The sequence below is a fragment of the Echinops telfairi genome, unplaced genomic scaffold, assembly GCF_000313985.2.
Source record: "Echinops telfairi isolate 266 unplaced genomic scaffold, ASM31398v2 ScPeMD7_443;HRSCAF=831, whole genome shotgun sequence".
Classification (NCBI taxonomy): domain Eukaryota; kingdom Metazoa; phylum Chordata; class Mammalia; order Afrosoricida; family Tenrecidae; genus Echinops; species Echinops telfairi.
In genome coordinates, this window is record NW_022104341.1 from 16,846,669 (window position 1) to 16,861,364 (window position 14,696).

At 43.4% G+C, this 14,696-nt stretch overlaps 1 protein-coding gene across 4 annotated transcripts in view; it reads right to left on the bottom strand.

Annotated features, from left to right (window-relative positions):
* CDC14A (cell division cycle 14A) overlaps window positions 1-14,563 on the bottom strand; it is a 181,231-nt gene extending 166,668 nt beyond the window's left edge. For 2 of the 4 annotated variants that reach the window (XM_045292117.1, XM_004699230.3), the window contains exons 1-2: window positions 14,405-14,563; window positions 13,584-13,674 (exon numbers count right to left, since the gene is read on the bottom strand). In XM_045292117.1, the coding sequence (XP_045148052.1) occupies window positions 13,584-13,674; window positions 14,405-14,453 (140 nt within the window). In that variant the 5' untranslated portion in view covers window positions 14,454-14,563. Of the gene's footprint in view, window positions 1-13,583; window positions 13,675-14,404 lie in introns of those variants that run through there. The other 2 variants (XM_004699231.2, XM_045292118.1) reach the window with 2 other exon arrangements.
* Between the last annotated feature and the right edge of the window lie 133 nt (window positions 14,564-14,696).

Consider the following 14,696-nt stretch of genomic DNA (forward strand, 5'->3'; position numbering starts at 1 on the left):
AAGAAATCTGTCAGAGTTGCCTGCGAACCCTGGGTGCTACCAGCCCTCACACTCTGTCTGTAACCTCATAGTGCATCACTATCTCCATGTGATGACCAGCCATCTCAGAGCTGGGAGTCTGGAGCTTTGTCAACAGTGACTAACCTAACAGTCAAACCCACCTGCAGCTCTACAGAATAAAAGACCTGGAAAATTGATTCCATATAGATTATGACCAAGAAAACCCATTGCTGCCCAATCAATTCCAACTCACAGAGACCGTAACTGGCAGGCTGGTTCAGTCCCGTAGGTTTTTCATGGCAATAAATCTTTACCAAAATAGACTGTTGCTTCCTTCTGCCCCAGAGCAGCTGGTGGGTTCAAATGGCCCACTTTGAGGTTATCAGCTAAGCCCTTTAACTACACTGCCCCACTAAGGCCCCTTCATCAATTTCTTTTTTCTTAGAAGCCCACTCAATTCTGGCTTAGAGTTTTAACAAATTAAAGCCCTCTTATGAGCATCTACACCTAAAGCAAACCCCACTGCCCTGGAGTCAATTCTGACTCATAGCATACACACAGGGCAGAGCAGAAAAGCCCCAAGGGGTTCCCAAAGCTGCAGTCTTTATGGAAGCCAACTACCACATCTTTCTCCTGCCAGTGGCTAATGGGTTCAAACAGTGACGTTAGCAGCCAAGCGCTTTTAACGACTGTGTAAGCAGAGCTCTGGCTCCAGCGCTACTACAGGCTCCGAAACTACAGTGAAACTGTTCAACGAATGTATTCAGAAAGAGCGTGGGTCCTAAAGACAAAAGTAAATCATGATCAGTAAATTCTTTTAAAAGGTAGGAATGTAGATTCAGTTAAAAGGTTTCCTTAAATTATTTAAATTTCAAACTTTTGCTCTTTCAAGATGCAGTTTTTCAATTCTGCGAAGTGTATCTTGAAATAGGAGTTGCCTCCCCACTGCTGTTGCCTTCCCAGACAAAGCCTGATCAACGCGCACAACTAAATCACCTGATTCTCAAAAGAAAACAAAACTTTACAATTAAAGGAACCATTCCAAACTGGTAAATCCATCAATAGGAGGTGAACATATTGAAAACCAAGCTATTAATTTACAATTAGGAGACGTCCCCAGCGGACACATTTTATTCAAAAACCACAGAGTTCCCACTAATGGTTTCTCATGAAGGAACTCAGTCTACACAAATAACTGTGATCATTTATCAGGTAGTCCTTAATTTGGTAAGGACTGGGAATATTATGTACTTTAAAGAAATAAAGAAAATATTCTTGCTGGTTCTCATTCAACAACAAAAAAATTCTTTGGTAGGCCTGGAACTAATTAGTTGATTTACTAAACCAACATTTTGTTGAAACAAATTGAAACTAAAGCTTGGAAAGAAAATTAAAAGTAAACAATGAATGACACATTTCAGTGCAGAAAACCCAACCCAAATCACAAAGCCAGAGAGGGCCTGGAGAGCCTCGGGTCTACACAGAGTTTAACAAATAAATAGTCAACTTTGCTGTCTCTGGTCTAATGAACACAAGCGATGACCGCTTTTTTCTGTCTTCCACCCCAAAACAAAACAAGGTACTGCCTCCGGATTTACCTGTTTCACCTACTTAAAGGTATCAACCTCTCCTTGTCAGAAACCCTGAAGTCACCTTCAATCCCTCAGCCCCCTCTCCCCTGGCCTGAATCTGTTCTTCTGTGCAGTGAAGTAGATTCCGCTGCATACCAGCCATACAGGACAGGGTTTCCATAGGGCTAACCTGACTGGTGGGTTGAACCACAGACATTTCGGGAGCAGCTGAGTACTTAACCACTGCACCACCAACGTTCCTTACCCGGCCCTCATCGGCCTCTCCCTTCCTTTCTGTCCCCACTGCTCCAACCCTAACCCAAGCTCCTGTGAACCACAGACCGGGTTATCATCAAGCTTACTTGGACTCGTGGAAACTCCACATATGGTGGAGTAGAACAATGGCTGGTTTCTCTAGACTGCAGGCCTTTCTTCCACAGCACCTCCGGCCTTTGAATTAGCACCAAGTTTCATCCAGGGGCTCCAAGCCTTTATTACCTCTCTCCGGTATCTTTCCACAACCTAACTGAACTTACCCCCCACCTATCAGCATACTTTTCCAGGGTCAGCCTCACCCCACTATTCAAAAGCATCTAGTGCTGCCTTGATGTCCAAAGGGCTTGCCACAATCTTGTCCCCAACTACGTGTCCATCCTCACTGTGACACGCCCTATCTAAGTCTTGTATTTCACCTAACGGAACCCTGCTCCTCCCAAACCCATCTTGTGCCTGGTCTTATGCCTCTGCCTGAAATCTTCTCTCCCCTCTGTTCACTCACGTATCCATTCATTCACCTAAACTTCTCAAGCACCAACTCTTTGCCAAGCACTGTACTAAACTTAAGGATACAATGCTGAGCAAAACCAGGTGTTAATCACTGTCACAGAGAGACTCTTACACATGCAAGCACACCTGTAGAAAGTCGCCAGTGCCCTGGGCAGCAACCCTCTCTCTCTGGGACTCCTAACAATAGGAAATCCACTGCCTCCTGTGTTATAGGTTGTCGTGCATTGTGTATGGTTCCTCTTCCTTTACTCTTTCTGCCCTTGTGTCCCTAAAAACGTGATCAGCAACAGGTGCTCTGCACTGAGAATTCATCTAGAGCAGTGGTTCTCAGCCTTCCTAAGCCGCAACCCTTTCAGACAGTTCCCCATGTTGTGGTGACCCCAACCAAAAACTTATTTTCGTTGCTATTTCATAACTGTAATTTTGCTACTGTTATGAATCATAATGTAAATATCTGATATGCAGGATGTATTTTCATTGTTACAAATTGAAGATGATTAAACAGAATTAAAGTATAGTGATTAATCACAAAACAATATGCAATTGTGAAACATTTTCCAACTGTCTTAGGCAACCCCTGTGAAAGGGTCCTTCGACCCCCAGGTTGAGAAACGCTGACCGGATGCTCGGTTCCTCTCCGGCACTTTACAGCCACGTGTTCCAAGTCATGCTTTTCACTTCACAAAAAACGTGTCAACGCTGTATTTTCTTCTTCTTCTCTTTTCAAAATACAGTTATGCTAGGCTGTGGCTAACGTAAAAGTCATTTATTTCTGGCTTTGGAATGTGTTTATGAACTTACAAATGAGAACATCTGATGTCTCAGGAATCTGCTTCAAACAAAACAACAAGGCTGCCCTGTGGTGACCTGGCTCAGAAAGAACTTGGACGGCAGACAGTTTCTCCTCTTCCCCTGCAGCCACATGGACCTCTTTCTCTCTCTCTCTCTCCTCTCTCTGTCTCTCTCGCTCGCTTGCTGCCTGACGGGAACCAGCCCTATGAAAGAAATTCTCCTTAGCACCGGGGTGATATTTGGAGTGTTAAACAGCATTAACACAGCAAACAAAGTACTGAACAACAATTTATCGTTGTGGAAATTCGAGGCAAACTATACACTTTGAATGCCTAAAAGGAAGTAAGATTTGACTCTGGTGCAGCGGTTCTCAACCTGTGGGTCAAGACCCCTTTGGGGGTCAAATGACCCTTGCACAGGGGTCGCCCGATTCATAGCAGTAGCGAAATTACAGTGATGAAGTAGCAACAAAAATAATTTCACGGGTGGGGGTCACACAACATGAACTGTAATAAAGGGTGGCACATTAGAAAGGTTGAGAACCACGGGTCTCGTGGGTCGCAGAGATAAAAACTGACTAGCGAGCGTCTTATGTTCTCATAATGTACAAGACACAGGAATGTTGGTGGTACACGTAACTATACATATACACAAATTCACGTATAAAGTGCATTAAGTCTAAAGCAGATGATGAGAAAAACCACTTTTTCTTTGGGGTTACTCTGCAAGGTTAGGATGGAAGAATGAGAAAAGGGGACAGGAGTCTAAACCAGCCATCTTTTAAGAGAGAAACGATTCCGAGTTCTCAAGCGAATTCTATGCAGACATCATTTTATCTTAAGTTAGAACAGCTCAGCTGCCAGGTAACTTCGCCAGGCAGCCTGCAAAAAACGGGGCTTTTTCTGAGGCTTATAAAAACAGGCTTCCTTTGTTTACACCTGTCCTATTAATATGCAATGATAATGAAGTTGATTAATTTTATTTTTCCTCTTGATAGGAGAAAAAGCAAAATTACACTCACAAAATGGGATGCTGTGGAGAAGGAAAAAATGTATTACTAACACAAATTCCCAAGAATTAAAATCTGTAAGCATTCTGCCCAAGGCACATGACTGGCCAACATTATCACCACCTAAGTTAGAGACCTGGAGAAAAATGGAGCTTTCTACTTCCTAAAAGAGTTACAGTCTCAGAAACCCAAGGGGGACCGCCTCCAAGAAGGTCAAATGAGTCAGCATCAACTCAACTGCAGTAAGGGAAGGTAGACACCCAAACCTACCCTGAGGCTTGCAACACTCCCCTTTCCCTTTCCCACAGGTCTCAGGCTCAGCCCAAGAGGCCCTGCTCAGAGCCTCCTGTTGAAGAACAAGGGCTCGAGGCAGCCTGCCAGTGGATGCAAGCCCCCCTCTGCCACTTACTGGCTCAGGGACCCCAGGAAACAACTTCCCTGCTTGGAGTGCAGTTTCCTCAGGTGTACAGCTTCGACTGTAGTGATAGCACCTAAGTCCTGGGTTTGTCCTGAGGATTAGTTAGAGAACGGGTGTCAAGCACGTCAAGCATTCCCTGAACTACGTGTGAACTATAGAATTATTGCCAGGGTAAAAGTGGTCTTTGCATTCAGCCAAATCTCCTCTTCTGTATCCATATGCATGTTATACGTTACAACAAGAGCTAAGATATCAAAGGATAACTTTAAACACCCCAAAATCTGACTGCTGTTGAGTTCACTCGGATTCGTGGAGAACCCGGCGTTACACGGTGAGAAGAGCGCTCTGCAGTTTGCCTGGCATCCCCAGGCCTCTGTCGGGGCACTGCTCAACGGGTTTGACCCCGAGAGCAAACCATCGACATCACTCGGGCCCCTCGCAGTTCTACATAACAGATCGCCTACCACGGCACTTCAGAAAGTGTGTGGAAAAGATGTCATTTAAAGATAATAGAATTTTCCCACACGCTTTCTGAAGCCCTTTGGTATGTGCGTATGTGAGTATCTGCTTGAGGATGGCACGGGTCTAGGCAGTGTTTGTGTCGCTCTGTTGTGCATAGACAGGGTCGCTATTCGTCAGAATCAACTGATAGAAATTGGCGCCAAGCAACATTAAGAACCTAAAGGTTGAGGTTCAAGTAGAAAAGCCTGGAAATCAATTTCTAAAAGATCAGCCACTGAAAACTCGATGGGACACAGTTCTGCTCTGATGCCCATGGGGTGCCGTAAGTGGGAGTTATCTCAATAGCAATTGCTAACTGGCAATGTGTACTTACATGATACACATCTTCGCATTAGTTAACCTACTTGCTACATGCTAAATTTGTAATAAAAATGTAAAGACCCAAGGGGTTTCTTCCCAACCTTATCTAATTGACTCCATTCCCTCTAATATCTGCAGGTAAGAAGATGTTTTCTGTACTTCGCTCAATGGTACCCTAGATTCACATTTTGACTCAATCCTATGCTACAGACTAAAGAAATCATTTTTCTATAATTCACTCCTCCAAAAATTCCTGGACTCATTAACAGCAGGCTGCTTTAATACAGTTCAAATGAAAATTGAATGTTTAAAATTAATTTGTCTTCAATTTAGTGTATTAGTCCTCGTTATCTGGTGCACATTCTTGCATGCTAATGTGGGGACGTTCTTTGTGAGTCACTTCAGAAATTGCTTAAAAGTCCAGGGTGGTCTCTATGTGAGTTTGATTTTATACAATAAACGATCCTTCACAACGCACTGGCTTTCCATGCCATTAACACTTACGTCCATTATCACTATCAGGAGGTGCACACAGAGATTAACAATTAAGAATCTAACCTTTTTTATTTTGCTAACTTTTGAGCCAAGTTATAAAAGGCATGCCTCTATTTGGATTACAAGGCTCACTCGATTCAATTCCAAAGAATTAGCCTTTCTGGAGAGTTAAGATACTTGTAGTTTAATAAAATACAAATAAATCTATTTTGAAAGGCTCCCTTTTAATGGGACTGTTTTTCTCCCACATAGGTGTTAGCCTATACTGATTTTCATTCTGATCTGTGAAATCATAACCCAAGGAGAAATGCATGCTTTCTTATCAAGCACTTCTTCTTAAAACTGTTCAGGCCTTTATAGCAAGGTATATTCTGTCTAAATTCAAGCAGAAAACTCACTTCTGGTAACCTTTCCTCATGAGGCCTTTTTGTTACGTTTTCATCACCAACTTCCCCGATGGGAGTCATTTCAATCCTGGGGAGCTATCATCCGTCTACAGCTAAGTAAACATCTGCACAAAACACAGTTGTGTCCAAAGAACCTGCAGACTAATAATTAGAGTCTACTTCCTGATTCAGAAATAATCTCTAAGGTCATAATTTTGCAAGAAAAGCAGCCTTTCATTGATACATTCACTAAATAATTACACAGCGATCGGTCTCTGCAAGGCTGTGGGTGGTGATGCACATAAACACATCCTTTTCCTCACCATCATGTACTTATGACAGCCGAGGTTTTTCTTGCCACATACCTTCTACAGATATAACCAGGTGAACAAGTCCTCCTAGGAACTTACGGGGACTGTGCAATCTCTCCTCATCCTGTACTTACTTCCAAGTGGATCTAAAGTCATGGTCACATTCTACTCTCCCCCTCAGTGTTTTTCTACCTCTTGAGCAACCTCCTCCCGACTGCAAAAAAACAGACAGACTTGGACATCTTTCATACCAGAAATCATACCATTCTCCCAGCTTCATTATCTCTTTGGGGAGAAACTCCCAAATAAAATAACTTCACATGCACATGATACCCTATCCTGACACTGCTCTTTCGTGGTGTTTCGCTGTTGTTACTAGGTACCACCCGGTCAGTAATGACTCACAGCGACACCAGGAGGACAGAGTAGATTAGCAGGTCTCTCTCTCAAGGACCTGCTGGGCGGGTTCAAACCTCCAACCTTTTGGTTAGCAGCAACTTGGCCAAAATGAGTTGCCTGATCTTCCCACCAAAGGCAGTTCTGCTGCTTGCCTTCCTGTTTTGGTTAATGGCACTCAATAGGCTCATGGCGTCCCATCCCGAGCTGTCTAAAAGATTTCTTTGACTCCTTTTTCCTCTTCCCTTACCCACCCAATCTGTAGCCAAGTCATGAAATCAGAGTCCTCCTTTCTTTAAGCACTGCCACTGTCCTAAACTTGCCACTTGTTTCTACGGCCTGAACATTCTAGAATGTTTCACCCAAGGTGCCTACCTCCTAACTCATCCTAAATAGTGCATGCCACCACACTAATTTTCTGGGAAAAGATAAACACACTCCAGACATACTTCTGGATCTGCTACTTCATACTCCTGATCTCTCTATACCTTACTCTCATCATCTATACAACGCAGGTGAGATGGGTACCGGTCTCAAAGAATTGTTTTGAAATGAATATGGATTAAACAGCACCTGAAAAACATTTAAATACTCAATACATGTTTGTCATCATTGGTGATTTTAATGATAAGCCCAGTTACACCATGGTCTGCCTCAAAGTCCTGGACAGAATGCCAGGGCCTGCTAAGGAAACGGCAGATTCCTGAGTGTGCTGTACAATCTCCTCAACGGACCTTTCTGCTTCATGTCACCTGTATATATACCAGGTAACCTGAAAGGCATACTGTTCCCTGAACATGTATCCAGAGCTTTCTTCCTCCATTCTCTCACCTGAGATGACTTCTTTCACATCTCTGCTTCTAACAACCTTGTCCATTCTTCAAGTCAATTGTAACTTCTCCATGAACCCCTCAGTCATCTCTGCTCCTGACTCTTCGAGAATTTCTCCTAGCATCTAAGTCATGTTTTTCTTCAAACAATTATCTTTTCCATACCTCTAATTACAGCTCAGATTTCAGCCTACATGTTTAGGGTTCATCTGCTCATGATTGTGGGTATCCTATGCATTCACCATCATGTCATTCTTGATTTTATCTAGCGCTGGGTATATGTTGGGTGAGCAAAAAAGATAACGTTGTGGATGGTCAGAACTACAGCCAAAGAAGCAGAAAGAAAACACAAGCTAGGAGAAGTATGTGTTAGCTTGGGAGCCTCAAATGACGCTGACAGGCAACGTTGGACTCCCATTGCTGGAGGCTCACAGCTTCAAACGGGACATACAAACTCACCATATAAATTGGGAAGCCTCTTCAGCCAGGCTTCCCTCGCAGGACACCAGGACATGAATACAGTAGAATAAATATGAAAGGAATGTGTCCCTCTCCAGATTCCTTATCCCTCAAACCCAAATAGTGGTCTGAGTGACTTTTAAAATTAAATTAAATTAAGACCCTGAAATGGAGTTGGAGTCTTCGGTGACAAGTTCACTTCCAATAAACAGAAAAAGCAAGGTAATTGCAGTGCTATCCCAGATGATTGCTGTTGCTGCATGCCATCTAGTCCATCCCGTCTCATAGCAATCCTGTAATACTGACATTAAAATGATAGCAAATGTCCCTGATATAACAATAGTACAATCAAAAACCCACTGAACATTGTTTTGGTTTAGTTGGCTAAATGTCGTTTTCTGCTAAATCTGCCACCCAGTAATCCTGAGAGAGGCAACTCAGGCTTCAGAGTTCAGCTTGCTCAATGACATCTTAACAACTGCTAGCTGGCATGGTATATCAGAAAGACCCCTGGTGATGTAATAGCTGCTAACCTCAGGGTCAGCAGTTCAAAACCACCAACTGCTCCATAGGAGAAAGATGAGGTTTTCTATGCCTTTTTAAAAAGTAGCCTCAGAAACCCACAGGGGCAGTTCTACCCTGTCCTGTAAGGTCACGTGAGTTGGAATCATGTCACTGCAGAACTGAACAAACAGCATATATGTGGTCCTTATCTGACTCATGAGAGGTCCCCACACTCTAACTTCACAAAAATTAAATCACCACAATATATATACCCAACCATTAGCACAAATACTCAAAAAAAACCACTGACAATGACATCATCCAGGTAAACAGGGCCTGGGTGTAGGCTGTACTTAACTCCATTCCATCCAGGAGCAGAGCAGTCATCTGAAAGCAGGGATTGGACCTGTTTGCCCCAGCAACTCTGGGCATTCACAGCGGCAAAGGGGCTCTTTCATTCCCACTGTTACTTCAGTCATCCAAGAATCCTCCGCCCAGTGCCACTAAGAGAAACATCCTAAAGACACCGGTTTCAAGGAACCCATGATAAAGTGACAAGGATATTTTTCCTTCAAATAAAAGGCTTCTTTCTGAAGATAGAGAACAGGCTCACTCTTTGAACGCATGGTGGAATCCTGCATCTCCTGAGGCCAAACTGCCTACTTTACAAGACAAATCCTACAGTGACTATGGTTCATTGAATTGTGTTCATTTAATTGGCCATTTGGTTATGACCACAAGAAAACTGCTTAAATTAAAATGCACAGTCATCATTATTTGTCATCAGAAGGAGCACCATCCTCACCAACCACTGCTTTGGTTGGAGCCCACTGTCCCAGCCACTTTGTCAATCCATTTGGGTAAGGGTCTTCCTCTTAATTCACTGATGCATACTTTACCAGATATATTACCCTCCAGGACTGGTCTCTCCTGACACCACATCCAAAGTACGTGTGACAAGCCTCACCATCCTCACGTCTCGGAAGCATTCTAGCTGTACTTTTTCCAGCATTTTTCTGACAGCCCACAGTATATTCAATATTCTTCATGACCCCATAATTCAAAGGTATCAGTTCTTTGGTCTTCCTTATTCCCATGAACATGAAGCAATTAAAATTACTACAGCCTGGGTAAAGAATGAAAGCCCCAGTGGAATGTGCTGGGAATTAACCCGAAGGTCAGCAGTTCGAACCCACCTCCTTGGGGAAAAAGTGAAGCTTTTTGCTCCTGTAAAGATTTACAGCTTAGACACCCACAGGAACAGTTCTACTCTTGTCGATAAGGTTGCTGTAAGTCAAAATTGGTTAGATGGCAGTGAGTTTTGCGTTAGGAGCACCTTAGGCCTCAAAGTGACAGCTTTGCTTTTTAGCCCTTTAAAGAGGTCTACTGCGGCTGATTTGCCCAATGCAGCATGTCGTTTGATATATAAACTGCTTGCTGCTTCAATGGACATAGATTGTGAATCCAAGTAAAATGAAACTCTTGACAATTTACATTTTCTCCCCATTTATCGTAATGCTGCCTAGTGGTCCAGTTGTTAGGATTGGGGGTTTTAGGTTAAGATGCAATCCATACCGAAGGCTTTAGTCTTTGATCATCATCAGAAAGTGTGTCAAGCCCTCACTCTCATCGAGCAAGGTTGTTAGTCCTCCTCTGATCCTCATTGTTGGCTCTTCTTCATGTAGTCCAGCTTCCAGGGTTATTTGCGCAACATACAGATTGAGGAAGTATAGTCAGAGGCTACAACTGTGATACGCATCATTCCCGATTTTAGGCCGGCAGCATTCCCTTGTTCTGTTGAAACAACTGCTCCTTGGTCTATATACAGGTTTTACATGAGCAAAATTAAAGAGATCTGAGACTTACTCTTTGCAATTTTACCCACAATTTGTTATGAGACACACAGTCAGATGCTTTTGTAGAGTCAATAAAATACTTTCTGGTCCTTTCTCCTTTCATCCAAGATCCATCTGTTATCAATATGATATCCCTCACTCATATGCTCTTGTGATTCCAGTTTGAATTTCTGAAAATTCTCTGCCAGTACAATGCAGCAACCATTTTTTAAATTATCTTCAGCAAAATTAGACTTTCGTGTGATATTGTTAATACTGCTCAATAATTTCTACATTCCACTGCATCCATTCGTTGAAATATCTCAATTGGAACTCTGAATCCTGGGTCCCTGTTTTTCAGTGAAGCTTGGACTTCTCCCTTGGACACCAATAGTAATTGATCATACGCAACAGCCTATCAACCAATTCTTCTTCGACCAATGTCTCCTACATTCATACCAGCTTCTTCTGATGATTCCACACATTTTTTTTCTTTTTTGGTCGTAAAATCCTTCAGTATTGCAACACAGGGTCTGAATTTTTCCTCAGTTTTGTTTTGTTTTTAAGCTTGAGAAAGGCCAAGAGTGTTCTTTCCTTTGGTTTTCTAACTCCAGGCCTTTGCAAATTCATTATAATAATTTTGTCTTTTTTTGAGCTGCCCTTTGCAATCTTCTGTTCAGCTTTCTAACTTCATCATTTCTTCCCTTCAGTTTAGCTACTCTATGTTCAAGAGCAAGTTTTTGGAGTCTGTCTTTTCTATCTTTCCTGTGTTTTTAATGCCCTTCTGCTTCCTTTATATATAACCCCCTTATCTTTGTATTTAATACATCAAATCTTCTCTTGCAGACTTGTTCAACTTCAACTTGCATAGGAGGAACTGGTGATCTATTCCACTGTAGGCTCCTGTGCTTATTCTGACAGAGAGCTTCTCTTTCCACAAATGCAGTTCATCTGTTTCCTGTGCATTGCATCTGACACGGTCCACGTGCCGTCACTCTTTGTGTGGTTGAAAAAAGGTCACTGGTCTTATAAAATTCTATCCTACAATTTCTATCAATAAGGCCATTATTTTCCAACCACTGGTGCTTCTTCATCTCCCAACTTCTGCATTTCAATCACAAGCAATTACCAATGCAATTTGATTGCGTGTGATCAATTTCTTTCTCCAAAAGTTGGTAAATCTCTTCAATTTCTTCATCTTGTGAATTAATTGTTAGTGAAAAATTTAAATAATAATATTAACTGGTCTTCCTTATAGGTAAGTGGGTACTACCCTACCATGGTCAGAATTGTTGTTCAAGACATACCATGAAATTTTCTTTTTGATAGGAGTCCCGGCAGCATAATGGTTACGTGTTAGGCTGCTAACCACAAGGTTGGAAATTCCGAACCACCAATTGCTTCACTAGGAATCCACTCAATGGCAGTGAGTTTTTCTGAGTGTTCTTTTTGATAATGAATGCCAGGCCCTTCCTCTGCAATCTGTTATTTCCAACATAGTAGACAATGTAATTATCTGACTCAAAATGCTAATGCCAGTCCATTTCAGCTCACTAATGCCTAAGATCTTCAAGTAATTCCATGTCATTTAAACAACTTCAAATTTTCCTTGATTCATACTTTGTAAATTCAATGTTCCAATTATTAAGGAATATATGCCACTGTTTCTCTCTCGTTTTGAATTGTGCCACATCAGCTAATAAAGATCCCAAAAGCTTTATTCCAGCTACGTTAAGACCTACTCTACTTTGAGGGAGGTACCCGGTGAAGTAGTGGGTTACAAGTTGGGCTGTTACCACAAGGTCAGCAACTTGAAACCACCAGCTGCTCCTTAGGAGACAGTTGAGGCTATCTACTCCGGTAAAGGATTATGGTCTTGGAAACTCAGAGGCAGTTCTACTCTGTTCAAAGAGTAACTAGTTGCATCTAAAACTCTTACTAGAAGGACTTAAGCAAAACAAGTCAACCAGTTTTTTTTCTAATTCATTGTGTCTGTTACCCTTATTACGTAAATCACCGGTTCTCAACCTCTGGGTCACAACCCCTTTGGGGGTAGAAAGAATGACCCTTTCACAGGGGCCTGTGTCCGATTCGTAACAGTAGCAAAACTACAGTTATGAAGTAGCAATGAAAATAGTTTTGTATGAGCCCCTAATAAAATGTTTAAAAAATAATAATAATAAATAAATAAATAAAAAAGAAAATAGTTTTATGGTTGGGGGATCACCGCAATGAGGAACTATATTAAAGGGTCACAGCATTAGGAAGATTCAGAACCACTGACGTAAATGAAGATTTGGGTCTTTTTACTATGTCTCAAGTGGAGTTTTTTTCCCTATAGGCCAATAATCTTTCATAGAAAACACTTCATATTCTTGGCACTCTCAAATCCTAATCCTAAAGAAGCAAAATGAAAGTAAATAGGCACTCTTATACCACTTTCTCAAAGGCAAATAAAACAATACCATGAAGCACAAATGAAATAAATTAGTAATTCGGGATACAGGCAAAATCTTACTGAGATATGACTTGGATACAGCTTCCTGCAGCTAGTGTCCCACTTTCCCAAAAACAAGCTACACAAACAAAAACAACAGAAGCCTGGGGAACTATAAAGCTTAAGCACCTGAAGCACACTGCCCTTCGCCTTGTGGGTATCCCATAAATACTTAAGGACTGATTCACAGGCCAATTGCAGAGGCCAGCATTTGAGCGTGTGTCACCGGTCTGCTCAGAGGAGTGGTTTGTTGTGTGGATAGGGCAATAAAAGGACTCAAAGCTTTGACAGGTTCAAATGGTTAATTTCCCCTGTACCTCTCCCCAAGTACCTGAGCCTAAAATAAAAATTGCTAATGCTGCTTTCACCAACAGAGGTAACTGACTAAAAGGACCCTAAAGCTGCCTGGTGTTTCCTCACCAAAGAGCCAATAATTGAAATGAAAGAGAGAACCAAAAAAATAAAAACTTACTTTTCATAGACCAGCTCCTCATCGATGGAGAAATAGTGGGTATTTACTGTGCTTTTTGGTCTATTCCTTAAAGTAGCAAAATATAACCGATCTGAAAAACAAGTTTAAAATATGGGAGAAAACACATGAGAAGTGAGGGAGTTGGGGATGGGAGAATAATGATAACACACCAGAATCAATATAACAAGTGCCTGCACTAAGTTAAAGACAACTGTAGCACGTGGAATTTTTGCTGAAAAATCTCTTCCAGAAAGGGAGAACACATTTGAAGAGGTGGCAAGAGGACCGCGTGAAGGACTTAGCAGGGGGCTCGGTTCCCACATCTTCCAGTTTCAGGCCGGGAGACTGGGATACCCCAGAACTGGAGAGGCCAATGTGGTTTAGAAATCCCCCGACCTCAGCAACTGCCAAAGGGGAAGAGTGAGATGAGCCTCTCCCTTGTAGCTCAGACGCTGCAAGAAGAGGAAGACGGGAGAGACTGGGGGGGTGGTGCCGGTGTCCGGAGAAAGGCGACCTCAGGGGACGCCCGGAACGGGATCTCCAAGATGTGCAGCGTGCAGGAGTCTAGGCAGAAGTCAGCCCTGTCCCAGTGCTGGGCAAAGAGGCCATCTGAGGGAGCTGCAGAAGGAACGAGGGACGCAGAGCGGACACAGAAGCCGGAAGCAGGGGGTCCCCGGGGAGAGGAGAGTCCCGAGAGAGGCCGCGCTGCAGGCACCCTTGCAGCCCCCGGGAGAAGGCAGGGGGCGGTGGTTGGGAAGTAGGGGGAAGTAGGACTAGTTGGGACGAGCGGGTCCGAGGATGCGGGGCGGGCTGCTCCTCACCTTTCATGAACTCGCAAGCCCCGATTAGTTCCCCGGGCTCCGCTGCCATCTTAAGCGAGACTCGCACGGGGGAGGGCTGGGTCGTGGCCAGCGGAGGTCACCCACCCCCAGGGGTTGCCCCACTGCCCGGGAGCAGGGGTGCTTGCTGTCCCAAACGGCGAGGCGGCCCGACAGAGGCGGCAGGCACCGACGGCGAAGGCAGCCGGAGGGTCAGCGCGCCGGCCGCCCCGGGGACATTCCGCAGGGAGCCCGAGGCCGAGCCCGCTCCGCGCGGGGCGCACACGCCCCGGGC